Source organism: Lutra lutra, chromosome 7 (assembly GCF_902655055.1).
Source record: "Lutra lutra chromosome 7, mLutLut1.2, whole genome shotgun sequence".
NCBI lineage: Eukaryota > Metazoa > Chordata > Mammalia > Carnivora > Mustelidae > Lutra > Lutra lutra.
In genome coordinates, this window is record NC_062284.1 from 110,021,438 (window position 1) to 110,043,401 (window position 21,964).

Here is a 21,964-nt window from a genome sequence, read left to right on the forward strand (position 1 = left end):
TTATGCCATCTGATTCATCACTAAACCCTAATAATTCTACCAATGAAACATGTCTGATGCATACACTTCTCTCCATCTCTATTGCTCCCAGCCCAGCCCAGGCCACCATCATCTCTTGCCTAGACTACTGCAACAGTCCTCCAGCTGGTCCCCTACCATGGATTCTCCTCCTTCTGACCGAACTTGTTGTTACACAACAAATAATCCTTGCAGCCAGGAGATTTGTCCACTGCACTTGGAATACAATGCAAGAGCCTCACCCTGAATAATCAGGCCCCAGCTTTCTCTTTTCTTGCTCACTGCAATCCATCTACACTGGCCTTTAAATTTCACAAACTTAGCTACTCATTTTCTCGGTCTCTTTCTAGGACTGTTCACCTGTTTTCTCTTCACCTGAAACACTGTTCCAACCACTTATCATCTAACCACCTCCTACTTTAGGTCTCCGTTTTAGACAACTGCCTTACAAAGACCTTCCCTGACACCACCTCCAAATCGAAATTAATCCCTCTCACTCTTAGTCACAACAATTTCCTTTTCTTCATGACGCTTACCACGATTTGCAGTTATATGTTGGGAAGTGGGTTTGTTGAATTCCTATTCCCCTGCCAGACTCCGAGTTCCATGCTGTCAGAGACAACGTCTGTTTTTTCATCATCGTATCCCCACCAGTGTTTGCTGAATGATCAAAATCAAATATAGAAATTCCGATTCTTATTTAAAGTCGTATAATCAACACTTGTCAGAACAATGCTAGATATTGTCAAGAATTATAGATAAGGACTGTGCGAGGTAGTTTTCTTCAAAGAACAGACAGTTTATGAAAAAAAAAATCGGGGGTTCCCAAGCAGATTTCCCCACACTCTGGAAACTTGTAAATTTAAATCATGGTGTCTATACTATTTTTTAAACTTGTCTTCTGGGTGAGTGGTATCTGTAGATATATTTAAGCTTCATAGAACAGTAACAGCAGAACAATCCCTAAAGCACATACAGCACATGCTGTTTGGGTTAATAAAATCCTGGCACAGATGGTTAAACAAGAACATAAATAACTTATATGCCATGCCCACGTCCACGATATTGATTTCTGGTAGATACATTGCTCTACTTCCACTATGCAATAACAGAATATAAGGCTGGTATCCTTCTATTCTTACAAATACACCTTTACCCTACAGCTCTATAGCAAGGTAGCGTGTGTGTGTGTGTGTGTGTGTGTGTGCATGTAGTGTAGATGCATACACTTTGTACCTTCCACAATGAGACTAATTATTATATAATAATATTGGCAACATTAAGCAGACCATCACTGTGGGAGTTTGAAATATGCAAAAAATATCTGTTAATTTATTCAAACTTGTTCAGCTGTCATCAAAGATAAAAATATGCCTCCACTTTTCATCTCCTTCAAGATCAAAGGTACATTTTAAAGTTTCTGTGTTTCTTTGACGGCATTAACTTCAACGTGTTTCCAACTAGCCAAAGTGGTTTAGAATGTATGAGATTCTTTAACACATAGTTCTGAAATTCTAATGATAGGAATAATAGCAATTTTGCTGTAGAAAATATTTCTCCGTGCACAAAAAAGGAATGTTCAACAATTCAAAATTTCTACTTTTAATAGTTGGTATTTTGTTTATGAGAAGATGAGCGTCTAGAAAGTATACCATTCAGAATTATTAGAAGCAAAATGTAACTGCACTAATAACCTGTAGGACTCATATTCTTGGAATACAATAGAAAACCTTCACCCTGATAAAGAGAGTGACAAACTTTTACTGAATTTTATTACAGTGAAATTTCTTAAAATACCTGAAGCCATAAGCCATGCACTAGTTACATAATCTTGGACAAAAGCTAAAGCAGTCAAAATGTGTTTATCAGGGGGAAAAAGTATTACATATTTAATGTTTAAGCATTTTTCAATCCTGCAAATGAACAACCTTGTTTTTGCAAACCATTTGCATCTATTCTGAAGGGATTACTTATTTTCTTTGAAGTTAACCTTTTAAGGTAATCAACACTAATGGCTAGATAACTAATGAAGAATTTCAATTAAGAGATGAGACTAACTTGCACACCTGGTAGAAATACAGAAGTGAGGTTTTTCTGAATGCGTTTACAATCTAATTAATTTTCTAAAGCATTCTTCTACTTTTTTTCTACTATCTAGGCAATAGGAGCTAATTGTGCAAGGGAAAGATACAGATCACAAATTCAATTCCTTTCTCTCCTTTGGTCAGATTTCACAGGGCCAGTTGCAGAGAAGCTGACATTTCTGCCTTCTTCTTCAGCCTCTGTAAACACTGCCAGTTACTGAGCTAAAGAGAACTGATGTTTCTTTGGCTCTACATAGTAGTTATTTTTTGGAGGGAGGAGTGGTGTTTGTTTGGAGTTTTGTTGGGTTTTTTTTTTTCCTCCAAATTAAATAAGCCCTTGGTCAAATGAGTCCAAATGTTTTAAGCTCAGACTCATCAGTTTATGACTTAAAATGTCAACGACTTACTTCTTTGCTTTCTCCAAGTTAAAAAAAAAAAAAAAAACTCCCTTACCTTCCCTTATCTAGAGAAAATAGGGAAAGGGGAATATTTATTAAGCTCTTACTGTGATGAGATACAGTGCAAGATCCATTACCTTTATGGCTTTGCCGAGCCTTTCCACTGACTTTCAAGGTAGTATTTATAACCCTAGAGAGGCCCAGTGTTTCACCGTGGGTAAGGGCTAGAGCCAGGACAGGAGTCTGTGTTATCAAGATGGAAATGCCTTTGCTCGGTGGAGAGCTCTGTTCTCTGAGCCTTAGAAATGCTCCCACAGAGTCTCAGAAAGATTGCTAGTTACTCTGACTGTGGCTGCTCTAGGAGAGAGAAAAACTGCTTTAGAAACGAATAAGGAGAATGCATCACACCTTTCATTCCTCATATAGAGGTCTGAGCCCAGTTGATGAAGCAACTCTTTCCTTTCCACCTATAATTCCTTCTTTGGTCCATCATGTTTGTATATATTGGCTGCATATGATGTCAGCTGTGAACATGTTTCATGCCCTGCCATCAATCCGCATGAATTTACTTACTCTGCACACAGTACCTACAGGGGGTACAAAAGAAGTATATGGGAAAAGTCTTACCTCCAAGGACTGATTATTGGGTTAGGAAGACCAATATTATACTGAGTGAGAAGCCAAAGAAGACCCTCAGATTTCTAGACTAAAAGACTAAAATTTTAAATTTGTTTTATTTGAGTATAGCTGACACACAATGTTGCATTAGTTTCAGGTGTACAATTTAGTGATTCAACCTCTCTGTAAGTTACACTGTGCCCACCACAAGTGTGGTGTCCCCATGTAACACTGTTACAATGCCATTGACTGTAACTTATTCTGTATTCCTTATTCTTATTCTTATTCCTTATTCCTTATTCTGTAACTTTTATTCCCATGACTTATTCATTCACTAAGTAGAAGCCTGTATCTCCCACTCCCCTTTACCCATGCTGCCATCCTTCCATCCCCCTTCCTTCTGACAACCCCCAGTTTGTTCTCTATTAATTTACAGGTCTGATCCTGCTGAAAGACTAAACTATTAAAGCCGCCTTTGACAGAGACGGGGAGACAGCAAAGTGAGTTAGTCTGTTTGAAGCCAAAACTAATGATAACTTCAATTCTGGTCACCACTGGGGTTTAGATTACTTGTGAGAAATACAAGAAGAGGCATTCTGTAGGCAACTGGAAATGTAGAACTGGGACTCAGAGAGGATACAGTTTCCATTATGACAGAGGAAAGCTTGGCTCTGAACAGCATGGTGAAGATGTGTAAGAAAGATGGTTGAAGTTTGAACCTGCAGGACCAAGTGCTCTTCGGGGAGAAGGGAGGGACAGAGCAAGGGAGAGAGGAGAGCGGGAACAGGAAAGGAATAGGAAGGGACTAGAAAGAGAAACCAGGACAAAGGGCTAGAGAAAGTGCAAAGTCATGAAATCCAAAAGACAAACAAGCATGAGGAGAGGGTGGTGGAACATAGTCTCAAATCCCGCAAAGTCAGAAAATACAGATGAATAAAAGGCCTTTGGAGTCACAGGAATACTCATTTGTAATCTTCTAGGACATTCTGACATCACAGTACAGACCGAAATTACTTGAAAGAGGTGCAAAAGGAAATGGTGACTAAGAATTAAAGACATCCACTACAGATGGTGCTTTCAAAGATTTAAAACTTCTAAATGGCCGTAATAACTAAAGACATTGATACTGACAAAATCTTTGTTACGTGCCAGACACTTGTCTCACTACTAGGTATGTATTAACTCCTTTAATCCTCATTCCAACACCATAAACTAGGTACTCCTTACTGTATTTTACCGAGGAGAAAACTAGCTATGAATAAGTCACAGAGCTAGTATGCATTGAAGCCAAGACTTTTGTGCAAGCCTGTGGCTCCTAACCAATGAGCACGCTGACTCTCACAGGAAAAAAAAAAAAAAAGAGCATTATTTTTATCATTGTGTTTATTATACTCCCCAGTACATCAGTGCCCAGCTCGTAGGAGACACTCAATACATTTTTGTTTCACTAATGAATTAGTAACTAAAACGAGTATATGAGGGTCAAGCAAAAGGATGGGAGCTGTTTGGGAAGCACTTTATTGTCAGGCGATTCAACCCTTGTTGAAGAATTTTTCTATCCCCTAATGCCATAAATAAATGAATCTAAACTTATTGTACTTTAACTTGCCACCCCCTCCCAAAATATGCCAGCAGACAGAAAAGGCTTACAGAAAAAGATCAGGATAAAGATTAACTTCTCCCCTCAACCCAAGTGAGTTGTTTGATTTTCAGTCAAACTTGGTGATCTGAGGCGGGCCCTGCCATCTCTAAAAAGCCAAACTCCACTTTCTCTCATCTGTGGGACACTGTCCAGAACTACAAGTTGCTGCTCAAGGATACTCAAGGATATTCAAGATACTCAAGATACTTAAACTGGTTAAGAATCGATTCCCAAGGATAAAACTTGCCTTCTCCTAACTGTGAAATTATTTTTTTTTTAAGATTTTATTTATTTGACAGACAGAGATCACAAGTAGGCAGAGAGGCAGGCAGAGAGAGGAGGAAGCAGGCTCCCCGCTGAGCAGAGAGCCGGAAGCAGGGAGCCCGAAGCAGGGCTCAATCCCAGGACCCTGGGATCATGACCTGAGCCGAAGGCAGAGGCTTTAACCCACTGAACCACCCAGGCGCCCCTGTGAAATTATTTTTTTTTTTTTAATTTAACTAGAATCTATAAATCTCTATATTATTTTCTGGTACAAAACAGTCTAGCTTTTAAGCCCATAGAGAGTAGAACAAAAGCAGCAGGAAATACTTTAGCTGTACGTCAGGTTGGAATAGGAGAGAAGTGTGAGATCCCTTACGTGTTCGGCTCTCATGAGCCCCATGTGATTTGCCCTACACAAGGCAATTTCTGCTTTCAGATATACCCACTGTCTAAATATTTTGAACTATGCAGTCACTTACACAAGCTTCCTTAATAGATGTAATCAGCACTGTTTTGGAAAAAATGAATTATAGGCTTGTTTGATTTAGGAGACAAAGTCAAAAAGCAACCAGTATCTGGTGCTATGTGCTCTTCACGGTGGACAATGTAAAAGTACGTGTGAGGTATGACCCACATCATTAAGGAGCAACACGTTCGTGACTTTCTAATTATATGTCATTGCCTCTAGGAACTGCTATTACTGTGTACCTAAGCTCAGGTCTCAAGTCCCATACCTTTTGAAATCAATAGGACTTCATACTTAGTATTTGTATTTTTCTAATGGTACCAGACCCTGAGAAACAAAGAAATCTATTTCAACAAAATTTCAAATAGCTTTTCAACCTCTCTTCCTTTCTAAGGTTTTTATTGATCTTTAATCAATTTTTCTACCTTTTCCATGTGAAAACTTAATGTATCACGAAACTACTATCTAAAATATATACAAATGTCTCTTTATTAGTAATAGTACTACATACAACCAAAAACTAAAATAATGCCTAAAATTCACACTCAACAGTATCACTTCCACCATCCAATTAAATATTCCAAGACTAAGCATTTCCAATATTAACTTGTATATTTTACAAAATGAGAATATTTCCAAGATTCTTTTTAGTCATTCTTTAGTGATGACAAGTAGTCATGCCATATCTGTTATTAAATGAGAGTATTTGGTGAAACATAATGAGGATTTTTTTCAACTTTATTGAGGTATAGACAAATAAAAATTGTATGTATCTAAGGCATACAACTTGATGGTTTCACAAATGTCTACATGGTGAGGTGATTATCACAATCAACTTAACATATTCATCACCTCACATACTTTTTTCTTTTTCCTTTGTGTGTGTGACAAGAACCTAAGGTGGAATTTTTAAAAATACTACTCCGTTATTGGTAAAGGAAAATGTTTTATAAATGTCCATTTCTTAGAGCACATCATAACCACTGTCTTTGACTTCAGTTTCCACAATAATGATTTCCACTGGTTTGTAACTTGTTATTCATGTTTACTTGATTTCACAACATATCTCTTTTATTCATAAAAGTGCTGTATGAAATATTTTAATTTTCCAATTAAAACTAATCTCGTTTGGGACATTTTGAAGCCCCTCCCAATATTTGGTTTCTAACCCAACCAAAAAGAAAAAGAAATTCCTGAAATCAAGATTCAGACTTGCTGACTGTCAAGAAACAAAACCTCTTAAAGTAGTATTATCCCCCACCATATTCTGGGGAAAGTTTAATAAGTTTGGAAACTTCAGAGAATATTTGATCTAGCTCTGTATTTTCTTTTAAAAGTTTGGATAACATCAAAATACTAGAATCCTACAATATCCTAGGAAAATAACTTCAAATCTATGAACTATCTTTCAGTAAAATCAAAGCACTGTCAGGAACTGATTCTACTTCACTGATTTAATATGAATTCTATCAAGACATCTGGCAGAGGAAAAACTTTATTGAAACAGAAAATATATATGGACATTATTTATATGGCATTTTTCTGCAAAACTTTTAATTTCACGTATATTACCACCACAGTAAAATGGTTTATTACAATAAAGTTCTGTTCATCTGCTAAAGTAAATATTATACTAGTCTAAAGTGTATTTAAATATATTCCTTTACATACACTGTTTTCATTAATAACCAATTTATTTTGTCACAAAATGTTGGTCGCCATCAACTAAAATAAGACTACAATAATTAAAAGAAATGCATACTTTTTTTTTGCACTTCACTTCCCTAAACGTGTTATATTTTAGATATCTTCTTCCAAGAGTAACGATTAACTATATTGGTTTTAACCTCCAATCAAACTGGAGGGAAAAATCACCAAAACAGAAAAAGTAAGACATGCACTTGGTTCACCTGTGCCAGAACCTATAGTGACCTCTTGTGGTAAATACTATCTACAGAGCTTTGGAGAACAATACCTTTTCCTAGGCCAGTCACTGGAGAACGTAGAAGCATTGTTCCTCTAGGTTAGCAAACACCCATCACTAATAGTGGAAGTAATACTAATAGTAATAGTTAGAATACTAACTAAACTAAAGGATTTCTTGTTGGAAGTCTCCTCGGTCGTTGTCAATGAAAATATTCACAGTTGCTTTCTTCTATTAAAAAATATAGTGTCTTACATGGTTCTTCAATAGGACAGTTAAAGGATAGCTGGGGACATGGGGTTCTTACACACCCCTACTCCTGGAATCAAGCAAAAGACAGACAAAGAGGACAATTTCTGAAGAAGACAAGAGTGAACTGGGATAAGCAGCATTCTGGTCAGCAAAGCATTATTTGTTACATAACAGGGTGTGGGCTCTAGAGCCAGAGACAATCTGCTACCTTATTTATAAATATAATTCAGGGAGTGGTCAGTATAATTTCAACCTCTATGATGTACTAAAAGCAAAAGTGATACATTGTAAGACCTGGGTTAGTCAATGCCTCAGACACTACGCGGTTGTCACTATCTCCTGAATAGCAGTTTAGATATTAAAGAAAATCTCTCAAAAAAATCATGAACATTATAGCAAAAAAAAAAAATCATGTCTTCACCATTTTTTACATTGGACACTACTAAAAAGGTGTGATACCCTTTTTTTTCCGCTTTATTTTTAAATCACTAGTTCTCCATTTCTTCTCCTATAGTTTCCCTTTAAAGATCTCAGTTTTTACAAATGTTAATTACGGCAAAAAAATAATTTCAGATTTTCTGTAAAAGGTGACTGAGTCAAGAAAGTGCTTGTACAACATAAACATCTCAAGCTGTAATGGCAAATCGAATACATTGAACTTCTTCTCTTACAGGATAAGTGGTTGATAAAATACAACCGTTTCTGTGTTCTTCTTTCCTGATCCCCTTTTTTTCCTCTAAAGAGAAAAACGTTTTTAGTTTTTTATAATGCTTAAAATATTAAAGAACAATAATCAAATTATAATAAAAAGATATTAAATTTGGGATGTATAATATTTCAAAATGGCTTCCTAGTTCACTGTCACACACTAATCATTTCCGCTTATTTGTGAAGGAACCAAAGACAACTTACAAATAAAATGTGCTGCCCAAAGACATAGGTTGAAGGCCTTGGAAATGTTTTGTTTTGTTTTACTTTGTTTGAATCTAAAATTTCACCTATAACTCTTAAATACCCTTGGCTTTCTTTCAGGCATTTACCCTCTACCCACAGGTTTACTGCTCCCTACAACCCGATGTACACTGATGAATAGTGTGCATAAATAATTGAAATTTAAATAAGGGAAGACATTCTAATAATGTATCAGATACGGGTTCAATCAGTAAGTACATTGGGCTGAGGTCTTCTATGAGCTATTTCACAGATGTAATGAACTAGTTCCAAACTTTCTGTTCCTAGCAACTCATTTTGAACCTCCTGGTCAAAATGTATCTAAACCTTATTAATACACTTATACTTTTGACCTTTGCAACTTCTTAGACAATATCCGCTAGAATCATATATTAAGAATTATTGTAGTTCCTTTTATTTATCTAAAATTGATCTTGTCCTTTATCTTAAAATTAGAAAGAGGAATTCCCTACTAGTACCATTTTGGAATTTGGCCATAAAGTATGTTTGTATCCATCCTACTCAATAGCCCCCATTATTTTATTCTATAGACTTTGAATCACTAGTAACAATTTGAAATGCTTCCCCATGGCGCCTGGGTGGCTCAGTGGGTTAAGCCGCTGCCTTCGGCTCAGGTCATGATCCCAGGTCCTGGGTTCAAGCCCCGCATCGGGCTTTCTGCTCAGCAGGGAGCCTGCTTCCTCCTCTCTCTCTGCCTGCCTCTCTGCCTACTTGTGATTTCTCTCTGTCAAATAAATAAATAAAAATCTAAAAAAAAAAAAAAAAAGTGCTGAAATGCTTCCCCATAACAAACTGAGTCAACCAAGTAAGGAAAATAAAAATCCAATCTCAAGAGGTGTAAAGAATCAGCAAACAGAAGCAAGAGTCACTGTAGGGCACCGAACACGGCACTGTTCATCTGGGAAATTGCAACTGAAGAGTCAGGAACTTTATTAGGAAGTGCTCCGATTTCAAAGCTACATCCAAATAGACCACACTTTATGCTCTTTTGTTCCACATCATCAAGAAGTTCTCTGGTGGATGGCTAATTGGCTGAGATTTCAGTTCATTTGTAATAGCCATGGACAAATAAGTGTCTGATGTTTTTTCTTTGGGTCTAATAGTCTTTCCAACCTGATATCCTCCCCCACTTCTGTATTTTTGTTCCACGTCATCAAGAAGTTCTCCGGTGGATGGCTAATTGGCTGAGATTTCAGTTCATTAGTAATAGCCATGGACAAATAAGTGTCTGATGTTTTTTCTTTGGGTCTAATAGTCTTTCCAATCTGATATCCTCCCCCACTTCTGTATTTTTGTTCCACGTCATCAAGAAGTTCTCCGGTGGATGGCTAATTGGCTGAGATTTCAGTTCATTAGTAATAGCCATGGACAAATAAGTGTCTGATGTTTTTTCTTTGGGTCTAATAGTCTTTCCAATCTGATATCCTCCCCCACTTCTGTATCTCTCTTTCTGTATTTCTGTTACTTTCCACATCTCTCTTTTCCTCTTCGTGTGTGTGTATGTGAGAGAAAGAGAAAGAGAGAGTTTTTTCTGGTACCTCCATCTTTGCATCTGAGTGAATGGTTGTGTGTTTATCTCCATACGTCTCTCTGTATAAGTTTCTGTTTCATCTGACAGTCATTAAAAGACCTGATCTTTTCATAAGAAGAACATGATGTATCAGAAAGAGAAGTATTTCATGGGGTAAAGGTAAATAGGCAACCCCAGCCTATCTTTCTTCAATTTCTTTCTTTTCCACTAAAGCTCTGCCAACACTTCACTTTCAATGTGGTTAACTTAGTGAATAATGAAATCTTCAATGTGACAAACCTCATTCATCTGTGAGAATTCTGAAGAGAGTTTTCTCTGTTAGTCTCAATTAAACAATTTCTCAGAATGAATTTTTCTATTTCTCTGCCAAATTATATAGGAATGGCAACAACTGTGGGATACTCCCACATGAATGTGCAGACCAATTTAATACTGTAATTCTCAATTTCTGGGGTTCTTCCTATAAAAGTAGTACTGAGACTTTCTAGTTTTTACTACCTACACATGTGCATATACTTAGCTCACATGTCCAACACATTTCAAATGAAGCTCAGAGGTTTTGAGTAGTGGTATCAAAAGTTAGCCATAAGCAATGAAAAGTGATATTTTAAATGCCAAAACAGATCAGTTTTCATTTGCACTTGGTATTGTTACCCACAGAAAGAAACATTAGACCAATGAAGCACTTATACAGGTGAGGTGTCAAAAAGATAGAACATTCATTAATTTGGATGGTAAATGTAAAACAGAAACAGACATTTCTTTTCTTTTTTTAAAGATTTTATCTATTTATTTGACAGAAAGAGAGACAGTGAGAGGGAATGCAAGCAGGGGAAGAGGGAGAAGGAGAAGCAGGCTTCCCACTGAGCAGGGAGCCTGATGCAGGGGCTGGATCCCAGGACCCTGGGATCATGACCTGAACTGAAGGCAGATGCTTAATGACTGAGCCACCCAGGTGCCCCAGAAGCAGATATTTCTAAGCCACATTAAGTTAAAGCGTTAATTTCTTGTATATCTGCAATAAAAGATATTCTAAAAACTGGCTCATGGTTCCAATCTGTGGAAGTTTCAACCAAAGATGCTATATTAGTCAACTTCAGTCAAGGAATTCTCATCTTCTTTCTGGTTATCAGGCAGAGGAACAGAGAGTCTGTAGGTTTTATTTTTTAAGGCCTTCTCTGAAAAGTCCTCTCACAGACCAAACTGCACGGAATTGAAATAACCCAAGAAGATAAGAAAGCTCAAATAAAATATTTGTATCTTGATTAGTTGATCCCAATAAACTTAAAATCTCCCAAATGGATTGTTTTAATAGTAACATCCCCTTGTACTCTAAGTCTTCACTTAATATACATAAAGGTAATGTATAAACACAAGAAATTGCCTACTGTTATGAATTCGTTTTTTGTATTATCATAAAGAATCAAAAACATTTGAAATCACACTGGAATAGCTAAAAAATATTATAGATTTTTTTAATTAAACTGAGACCATTAGCTACTTTTTCAACCAAAAAGTCTGCTCTAGACTTGTATAATATCAGGTGTTGACCAAAGTGTGAGTAATAAAGTCATAAGCTTCGAATTAAAACCAAATATCATGGCAGAGATTTATGAAAAATACCTTGGGACACTAAAATACAGATAGTCCCCAAATCAGGGGAAATATTTGCAACCCTAGTTTTAGAAGAGATCCTAATCTAAGAATTAGTATAATCTAGTCAACCAATTCAGGGAAAGTATAATTGTATTTTTTTTATTATCTTTTTAGTGTGATCCTCTCTTACCCACGTGAGAACAGAAGTGTTTTCACCATTTCTTTTATCCAAGGACCCTGGAGAGTGTCTGTTGTATATGGTACCCAAATAAATATTGTTTCAATGAATGAGTCAACAATGAATTATGGAACTGCATACAGTATTTCCATTGCTCTACTGTAATCAATATGCAGAAATACCTTCTTTCTCCAAATAAGAGATCTCAAAATAAGAGATCTCAAAATAAAATAACAGGCCTCTAAAAGAAAAAAACTTTAAAGGATGCTTTATATATCTTGCTTATAAAATTGGAAATTATATACAAGAACTAAAAAGACATGAAAGATGTAGATTTTAGTAACACACACAAAGTTTAGAGGGTCTTAAAATGTGATCTATATAACGATCCTGATTCAGAATATCTTGGAGGAAATGGATTTATAAATGTATGGGATTTTAAAGACACTTTAGGGCAAGAAAAACTTACAATCAGTAGCAAAGTAGAATGGCATGTCTAAGAATTGTTTCTCTAGTTACTTTAAAAGCACAGTAGCTATTCCTTCCTTTTTACATTTCTCCTGTTTAAGTCAAATCAAATATATCATATAGATTAACATAGACCAATGCACAATGAAAAAAAAATTAAATGAAGAAACTTAAAACACGAACTTAACCATAGTAATTGCCTTCCCATTTTTCAAGCACTGACTCTATTAGGTTCAACTCCAACTACTCTCCCCAGCACAAGGTTCCTTTCAGCAGTGCTCACTGGGCCCAAAAGCCATTCCAGAGACTTAAATCTTATTAAGTAGCCACTTTCACAGCCATTCCCAACTTGAGGGAAACCCTTCCACTAAGATTAACTCTATGACTTTGACCAGTCCCTGAAGTCGATTTGGGGAAAGAATGTGGGGAAAGGATGAAGGAGAAATATATCCCTCATCAAGGCAAAACTCAACTTTATTCTCCAGATGAACCTACATCCCACCAGCTCTCTCTTCCCTTCCTCCCTTTCTGGGCTCTGGACAGGTGGGAGGAAAATGAGTATGTCTTGGAGAGGGGATGCAACTAACTTTCCTCCACCACCTTATTCCGCTCCCCACCCCAAATCAGATCCAATTAGTAACTGAAGCCACCCAGGTAGGGCGGTCTGCATCCCTCTCCCCCTTAGAAGAGGGATGGGATGGGGAGGATGGGGGGAGCGCGTGGGCAGGAGGGAGGTGGGGGTGTTCTGAACTGCAACTCTTCTTACCGCTGGAGCGCCTGACGATGTTCTCCAAAAATGTGTTCTGCGGTGCCACCAACCCTCTCTTGCCCCCCGGCATCCTGGGTCTGGAGAGCGGCGGCCAGGATCCGCGGCGGGGGAGGGGGGGATGCAGGAAGAGAAGGTAGAGGAAGAGAAGAAAAAGGTGGAGGAGAAGATCGAGTCGAAAGAAGTGGGGGCGCGGCGGCGGCGACGGGGTCCCCTGACTGTGTCTCCAGCCCGACCCGGATGAGCAGCTCTAGGGAGGAGGACCAGGCAGTTCATGGTAGTAGCGCTCCCCCGGCCGCCGCTGCCCAGACTGTGGCGGTGCCGCACACGGGGCTCGGGAACTGCAGGCTCCGCGGGGCACAGTGCGCCTGCGCCGCCCCCGCTGTCGCTGTCCGGCGGGTGCTGATGCTGAAGCTGCTGCTGAGGCTGCTGCCGCGGCGGCGGTCGCCTGGGCGCGGACTCAGCATTTCTCCCGCTGCCCCGCGCCCCGGGGCCGGGGAGCGGGAAGTGTCAACTCAAGCCCTCGCTCCCAGTCCCTCTCAGTCCAGATCCGGACCCCTTTGCCGAGCCTTCCTCTCCTCCTGCCCTGGCCCACCCCTCCCGCGCAGCTGGATCACCGCTGCCCAGCTGAGTCCAACTTCTGCCCGGCTGTGCGCCCGGTGGCCGCTCCTCTCTCCCCGGAGATCCAGGCAAACGTTCGCTGTCCAATGGGGCCACGGAGCGGGAGAGGAAGTGAAAAGCGAGCAGGATGCCAAAGAGAGCAATGGGTAGTCGGAAGGCTTACATCTCAGCTCCTCCCGCCGGGGTCTCGAGCCCCGGCTGCTCCCGAAGACGCTGCTGTCAGGGCGAAGGTGTCGAGCAGCTCCCGCTCCAGCAGAGGCTGAGCGCCGAGCAGGGACTGACTGGGAGGCGCGCGGGGACGCAGAGCAGCCACCTGACGCTGCTACCGCCCCCCTCCGGGCTTTGGCGCCCGAGGCTCAACAGAAGAGCTGCAGGCACCCGCCCTGCCCCACGCCCAGGAGCAGGGGCCAGTTAGGGTCTGCGCGCAGAGAGCGGGAATGGCCCCTGCGCCTCCGGCTGGAGCTGGCGCGCGGGTAGCCTCCCCAGAGCTGCGGAGCGCGGGAGGCGAGCGGCGAGTCCCGCTACCCGGTTAAGTTGCGGGAAAGGTTGCACTTAATCCAAGTAGAGAGAGGAAGTGGGTGAATAATTCACACCAGAGAGAGGGAGTGCGGCGGACAGCATTTGTGGCGGAAAAACATTAAAGGTGGTGGGAACGTAGCGGCAAGGGGAGGCGGACAGGAATCTTCTCTAAGAACGCTCCATCCGCTCAGAACCGGAGTGGAACCGTTAGAATACAGAGTCCAAAAGCCGGAAACTACCCGGAGAAGGGGAAATGGCATAAATGCGAATGTAGCCTGGAGGGATGGAAGGAAAAGGGGGAGCTCACGCCAAGGTACCTTCCTTTATCTAAGGCAGTGGTTCTCAAGGTGGTCCCGAACTGGCAACATCTCCTAAGAACTTTCTAGAAATGCAAAATATCGGGCTCTACCTCAAAGCTAGGTAACTAGTAACACTTGGGTCGTGGGCCAATCATCTGTTTTAACAAGCCCTCCGGGTAAATAGGATGCATTTTCGCTCAAGTAGCAGAAGCACGGATCTAAAGCTTCCCCTCGGGAGGCTCCACTGGGCCTACCCAGAAAGAATGACTGCTAAGCAGGTTCAAGGACTAAGGACAAAAAGTGCGCGTTGCAGCACGGCCAGAAGTCGAAGCGAAGGACAGTTGTATGGGGGCGTCCCCTTTTGCTGGGGTCATAATATGCTAGGTTACCCTTGTTAGAAATGATCAAGGCTAAGTTGCTATAAAGCAACTTGAATCCTCAAGCTGGGGTCCTAGGAAACATCTACTCAGTTCCTGCCTTGGGCAGGAAGGAAAGAGGAAAGATGTCAGACTTCGTTTAGAAACCCCTAGATTACCAACCACTGGCCTAGACTTTCCATCACTGTCTCTCCAGCGCACCCGGGGGAGGGAGGAAAGGCACTGCCTGTTACCGAGAGGCACATAAATACACAACCAGGATCCCGGTTTTAGCATAGGGCATTTTTCCTCCTCTCATTTCTGAAATTTACCTTGGGTGGCTGAGTAAACCCTGAAGGTTGACGCAAGGCAGAGACCAGTTTGCTGGGCTAGGATTCCTTCTGAAAAAAAAAAAAAAAAAATCAAGAGACTCTGGAATAACACTAGGCTATTTTAGCTTTCTACTCGAGTACTGCTGGTGGTGCAAGTTAATTCCCCTACAGCTAGAACGTCTTCTAAATACATTGGGGTGTATTTATTTAAATAACAAGGGACTCAGGCACGCATTTGATCCATCTAATCTGCCTGGCACTCACAGGAGTCAGAGATGTGGCTGAGGTTCCAGCTCCCTCCCTGCAGGCGACTGGGGGTGGGTTAGGGGCGGGGCGAAGTGGAAAGGCAGTTCTTAAACACACAGGATTGGATTCCTCCCTCCCCCATGGGTCTTACATAACTGTGTAGGGACTAACCTAAGGTACAGACACACCATGGTCCTAGACTAATGAGCCATTCACAGACTGGGGTGGTAACAGGCAGACTATATATATTATGGTATAAATATATACATATATATATTTACCATAATATATATGGTAAATATATATACATAAAAAAACATATTTAAAAAATATATATTTCATAGATTGCCATTCTAGATTTCTAACATGATAAATCCATCATCATCAACAGCAATAAATACACACATATATACACATACATATAAATATACATATACATGTATATAAAAATATATATATTTCATAGGGTGCTGTCCTAGACTTCTAACATGATAAATCCATCATCATCATTAGCAGGAAATACTTCAGACCTATATGTTCTTTTGCACATCATCAGCTGCCCACATCTCGCCTCTGGGTATTGATATAAAATCTGTTTCCCAGCATTTCCCTTCTAGTATAAATATCTCTGTTCCTAATCACTCCTCTGTGGGTGTATTAGCTCACACTTCCCAAAGAGGAAACTCTTTGGGACTCCATTAAGACACAGTCACACAATTACTGGTAGAATTTCCCCATTTATTTCCATCTGTGGATTTAATTAAAATGACATTCATCTTTTCTTCTTTGTCCTTAACTGTATAGCATTATAACTTTTGGATTGTTTTAATCATTGTAAAAATAATTGGTAGTTATAAAGTGCCAAACCTTTGGTTTCCACACTCTTCTTAATCTTCGAGTTTAAATTTTCATTTTACAGAGGAAGAAACCGAGACCCAGAGAGATGAAGTGCCTAGTCCAAGATGACACAGTACTTCAGAGGCTGCACTGAACCTAGAATCAAATCTTCTGACCCTGTAGCAAGAGCTCCTTGTAAAGAGAAAATAATCTGATGTTGCCTAAATGCTGGTAACAACCAGCAACATCCAGTGATCTCTCTTGCCATGACTGATTTCGCAGCACTGGAGAGAAGAGAAACCCGTGGCAATAATGTGCAACAGCTTCTAATCAAAATGGAGTTAAGGAAAATAGAGTGGCACCGTAGGGACTGACTAGCCCTAAGGAACGTGCTGGCAGATTGCAGCAAGGTGCCAATACAGCATTTTAAAAGTGTTTTGCAGACAGAGTCCATATGTTGTAACCAAACTGCAGGATTTAACAGGTGAGAGAGATAGGAATCAAAAAGCTTCAATGTCACACAGAGGGCTTCTTGTTGTTTGTTTCATTGCAAGGATCCCATTTTAAAGCAGAATCGTTTGTCCTTTTCTTCTTTCTTGAAGCGTTGTCATTGGAGTGGTGGTGTCTGTGAGAACCAAGAGTTCCAATACCCAGAAGTGTTCGCTGATGCCCAAATCACAGCTTGGAAATGAATGGATATTAGTTGAACTGCAGGTGCATTCTGGTTTAACAGCAACCAACATAAAAGCAAAGACTTGGAAATCGGACATATTAGGAAATGGTAGTTTGTAATCACTACTGTAGTTCACTGAAGGATTCTTTTATCAAGCACCTCTTCTTGGAAGATTTCTAAAATGTAGTTTATTTGTCAGGAGTGTAATTATATGTAAGCTCTCAGAAATGCATTAGAAAAAGGTCCAGTCTGACTTAACATTAGACCCCTTCTTGACAACAGCTTACCCACTACTCTCTAGGGGAATGATTTTTCTCCCCATCTCCAATTTGTTTCTGAGATAACTTTGGCATAGGCCTAAGCTTGGATTTGCAGATGCTGAATGGATAACTCAGATGGAGGAACTGGAGCAAAGAAGAAAGAAAAGGGCCAGAGGCTGCACTCCATCTTGGCCTCCAGGGTTGGTCGCCTTAGCAGCATGAAAGTCCAAACCATTTCCTGCTCCCAAACCCATTCCCCAAGTGTCACTCTCTGCTTCCCTCAGAGCTCTGCCCCAGCTCTAGCATTGAAATACCCAAATGCTATCATTTGATTCCTTTGGGTGCACAAAGTCCCACACTTCCACTTATAACCTCCCCGCTCCTCCTCTTCTCCCACCCCTTCCCCAATCTAAGTTGAGAAAAAGCAGAATAGACAGCCGAATAGAAAGCAGAGTATTATATAGAGGTTCAGTGCTTAGACTCTGGACCCAGACTGCCTGGGTCCTTGCCTTGCCTCATGCTAGCAATATGACCTAGAGTAAATAATATAGCCTTGATTTCCCCTTCTGTCAAATGGGGGTAAAAATGAGCTATTTAATAGGGCTGTTATGAGGGTTAAATGATTCCTATTTGAAAGCCATTTAAATAATATCTAGCTTGTAACAAGTACTATACAGTATTTATAAACTAAAATGTTTTTATCCCCTTCTGCTTTCATTAACAGTAAAAGCTCTAGGTGGTGATCATTACTAAGGTTCACCAGACCCTGTTGCCTTCTCCACCTTCTTGAAATTAGTTGCAGCCACAAACTAGTTCTGATCAATGAAATGTGAATAGAGGGAATGTGTGTTACTTCCTGGTGAAAACAGGTTAAGAGCTAGAACTCAATTCTCGATGCTCCTCTTCCTCTGCCCTATTGGCAATGGAATGCCAAGTGACACACGGAAAATGGCTGCCCAGAAGAGTCACCTAGACCTGTGGTGACATCGTAAGTAGGAAATAAGCTCTGGTTAACTAAGACCCAGAAATTCTGGCATTGTTTGTTACTGTACCATAACCTAAACTACCCTGACTCATACAGATTGTGAGCTTGCTTTCGGTGCAGGAAATTAAGGGAACAGTGATTCCTAGACTGCACATTAGAAACACCCTTGAGTTTCTCAAAATCCCAACATCCAAGGCACAGCTCCCAGACCAGGTAAATCAGAATTTCTGAGCATGAGACTCAGCCCTCAGCAGTTTCAAAGATCCCCAGGTGATTTCAGTGTGCACCAAGGTTGAGAACCAGGGTCCCAGAGCAACATTGTACTTCACAGGAATCTCTGAAAATGAGATTCTGTGTCCAGATTCTCACCTCCTGGGGACCCGGCCTGCAGTTACACACACCCAGTAAAGACCCAGCCCTAACTGTGAGTTTCTCCATCGCGGTAGCTACCAGGCACCTCGGAAGAGAAATCTCCAAGACTGACGCACCATAAATCCAAGCCTCCAAACCACTTGCCTTCTCAGATGCAGCCCCATCCTTCTATGCATTCCTCAACCACCCCTTCTGTTCTCTGCAGGAACTTTTTTTTTTTTTCAAAGATTTTATTTATTTATCTGACAGAGACCACAAGCAGACAGAGAGGCAGGCAGAGAGAGAGAGAGAGAGAGGGAAGCAGGCTCCCCACCGAGCAGAGAGCCCGACGCGGGACTCGATCCCAGGACCCCGAGATCATGACCCAAGCCGAAGGCAGCGGCCCAACCCACCGAGCCACCCAGGCGCCCCTCTGCAGGAACTTTTTCAGAGCTTCTCCTCTGTCTTCACACCTCAGGTGTCACCCTCTTACCTCTCAGTCTCAGAAGATGACTCACAGAGAACAGGTCATGCTGTCCATCCTCAGACCTCCTGCTTTGCCTCTCTCTCTTCCGTTTCTTCTTTCTTCTGGGTGAATTAGGAAGTGATTTCCTTCTCCATCCCTCCACCAGTGTTCTTAGTCCTATTCACTTGTGCCTCTGGAGGGATCTCACTTTACTAACTGTGCTCCTATCCCTTCGTGTCAATGGCTCAAAGGGGTGCTCTGTATTAAGGAAGGACTCTGTAGTAAGGAAGGATGGACGTAAGGACTTCTGTGCCTCCTGTCGACTCCTTTACCCACTGTGGATTGACCTCCACCCCACTACTTGCCTCAAACTACCTTCCCAAAGACCATTTTCAAATTGCCAAACCCCATGAGGCAATTTTGTTTTAATTTTACTTTATCTGCCTATGACATATGGCCCTGTTACCACTCCTCTCTTTTTTTTTTAAGCATTCTAAAGAAACTTAGTTTTTTCTTTCCTTTTATTTTTTTTTTGAAGGTTTTATTTATTTGACAGAGAGATAGAGAGAGAGCACAAGTAGGCAGATTGCCATGCAGAGGGAGAGAGAGAAGTAGGCTCTCTGCTGAGCAGGTAGCCTGATGTGGGTCTCGATCCCAGAACACTGAGCTGAAGGCAGCCGCTTACCCCAGAAGCCACACAGGTGCCCCCACACCTCTCTTCTCTAAACATTCTCTTACCTTAGACTGACTGGTTTGGAATACTGATTGTGTGACTTCAGCATTTTAATTAACCTATCTGTGCCTGAGTGTCTTTATGTGTAAAAATGGAATAGTAATGGTGCCTACCTCATACGGTTGATATAAGAATTAAATGAGTGTTGTGAAGTGTGTAAACCTGGCGATTCGCAGACCTGTACCCCTGGGGATAAAAATATATGTTTATAAAGCTGTAAAAAAAAAAAAGAAAGAAAGGATGAATCCCCAAGTTTTGTAGCAACATGGACGGGACTGGAAGAGATTATGCTGAGTGAAATAAGTCAAGCAGAGAGAGTCAATTATCATATGGTTTCACTTATTTGTGGAGCATAACAAATAGCATGGAGGACAAGGGGAGATGGAGAGGAGAAGGGAGTTGAGGGAAATTGGAAGGGGAGGTGAACCATGAGAGACTATGGACTCTGAAAAACGATCTGAGAATTTTGAAGGGGTGGGGGGTGGGAGGTTGGGGGCACCAGGTGGTGGGTATTGTAGAGGGCACAGATTGCATGGAGCACTGGGTGTGGTGCAAAAATAATGAATACTGTTATGCTGGAAAAAAAAAAATTATTAAATAAAAAAAAAAAGAAAAAAAAAAAAAGAATTAAATGAGATGGTACAGGTGGACAATCTTGTATCCACATTTCTGAAACAAAAAAAGTTTGAAATCCTAAACTTGTTTTTTCACAAAATTGTTTGCCAGAAAATCCTGACATGACCAGTCAGGAGGTTATCTGTACTCTCTTTATCCCATTCGTTGTGAATATTGACATGTTTTGCTGTACAGATATTAATGTGTTTGATCTTAGGGATTGCTGTCCCTAACTCTGATATGGTAGATACAAATGTACAGAAATCCACAAATTTCTTACTTCCAAAACACAGATTCATTCCCGAAACTCTAGACATGCATACCTGTGTGCCAACTGCCTCTCTCTGTGTGGCAATTCCTCAGGGATTCCTAATTCAACATATACAAAGTTTCTTCCCTCTCCAGCGTTTCCAATCTCAGGAGTGCCCCCTCCACCCACCCAGGCTGTCCCATTAACTCTTCTCTATCCTTATCCCCCACCTCCAATGCTGCTCATTCTGCCTCCCATACATCTCTTAAAAGTATTCACTGTCCACTATCATTCCTGGCACTGTTTGTGATCAGGGCACCACCTCTGCAGTCAGGGTTGAGAATTATTGTTCCCTTAATTTTTTTTTTTAAATTTATTTGACAGACAGAGATCACAAGTATAGAGAGAGGCAGAAAAATATGGAACACTTCACGAATTTGCGTATCATCCTTGTGCAGGGGCCATGCTAATCTTCTCTGTATCGTTCCAATTTTAGTATACCTGCTGCTGAAGCCAGCACTGTTCCCCTAATTTCTTGCACCTAAAACAAGTTCAGGGGCACCTAGATGGCTCAGTCTGTTAAGCAACTGCCTTCGGCTCAAGTCATGATTCCAGGGTCCTGGGATGGAGCCCCACATTCGCATTTGGCTTTCTGCTCAGCAGGAAGCCTGCTTCTCCCTCTCCCTCTCCCACTCCCCCTGCTTGTGTTCCCTCTCTGGCTGTCTCTCTCTGTCAAATAAGTAAATGAAATCTTTAAAAAATAAATAAATAAAAGAAAGCAAATTCATAACCGCATCAATCAGGACAGACTAGGTTATGGTGCAGTAACAAATAATACCGGAATTCATCTTGCAGTTGCATTGCTGTGATGGTCTAACCTTGTCCCCATGCTTCATGTCTTTTCCTGCCTTACTCAGCTCCATTCCCAACTCCGAGCTCCACCCCAATTCACTTTTCACCCTCTACTTCCTGAAATCTATTTATGTTGCCTTTCTAAGTCCCCCCTTACCCTCAGGTGTAAGTCCAAAGCCCTTAGCTAGGCTTCTTCTAATCATCCCTGTCTGATTGCTGTTTATGTATTTATTTTCAACTCCTCATTTCCCATTGCCAACCCATCGCATACTTCCTTGTTCCCTACACGCCCTTTTTATTCCTTGTACTTACCATGCTCTCTCTTTCTTCCTTCACCTGTGTCCTGTATCACCAGACAAAATTCCTTCAGCTCGTAGATATCATTTCTTCCG

At 40.9% G+C, this 21,964-nt stretch overlaps 1 protein-coding gene and 1 non-coding gene across 2 annotated transcripts in view; both read right to left on the minus strand.

Annotated features, from left to right (window-relative positions):
* KCNH5 (potassium voltage-gated channel subfamily H member 5) overlaps window positions 1-13,339 on the minus strand; it is a 336,334-nt gene extending 322,995 nt beyond the window's left edge. Inside the window, exon 1 of the mRNA XM_047739277.1 lies at window positions 13,178-13,339. Within this exon, the coding sequence (XP_047595233.1) occupies window positions 13,178-13,250 (73 nt within the window). The 5' untranslated portion in view covers window positions 13,251-13,339. The remainder of the gene's footprint in view (window positions 1-13,177) is intronic.
* A 7,794-nt stretch (window positions 13,340-21,133) lies between these two features.
* Window positions 21,134-21,237, minus strand: LOC125105750 (U6 spliceosomal RNA). Its single transcript, XR_007129017.1, has one exon. It is a non-coding gene; the product is annotated as a U6 spliceosomal RNA (small nuclear RNA).
* Window positions 21,238-21,964: the final 727 nt, after the last annotated feature.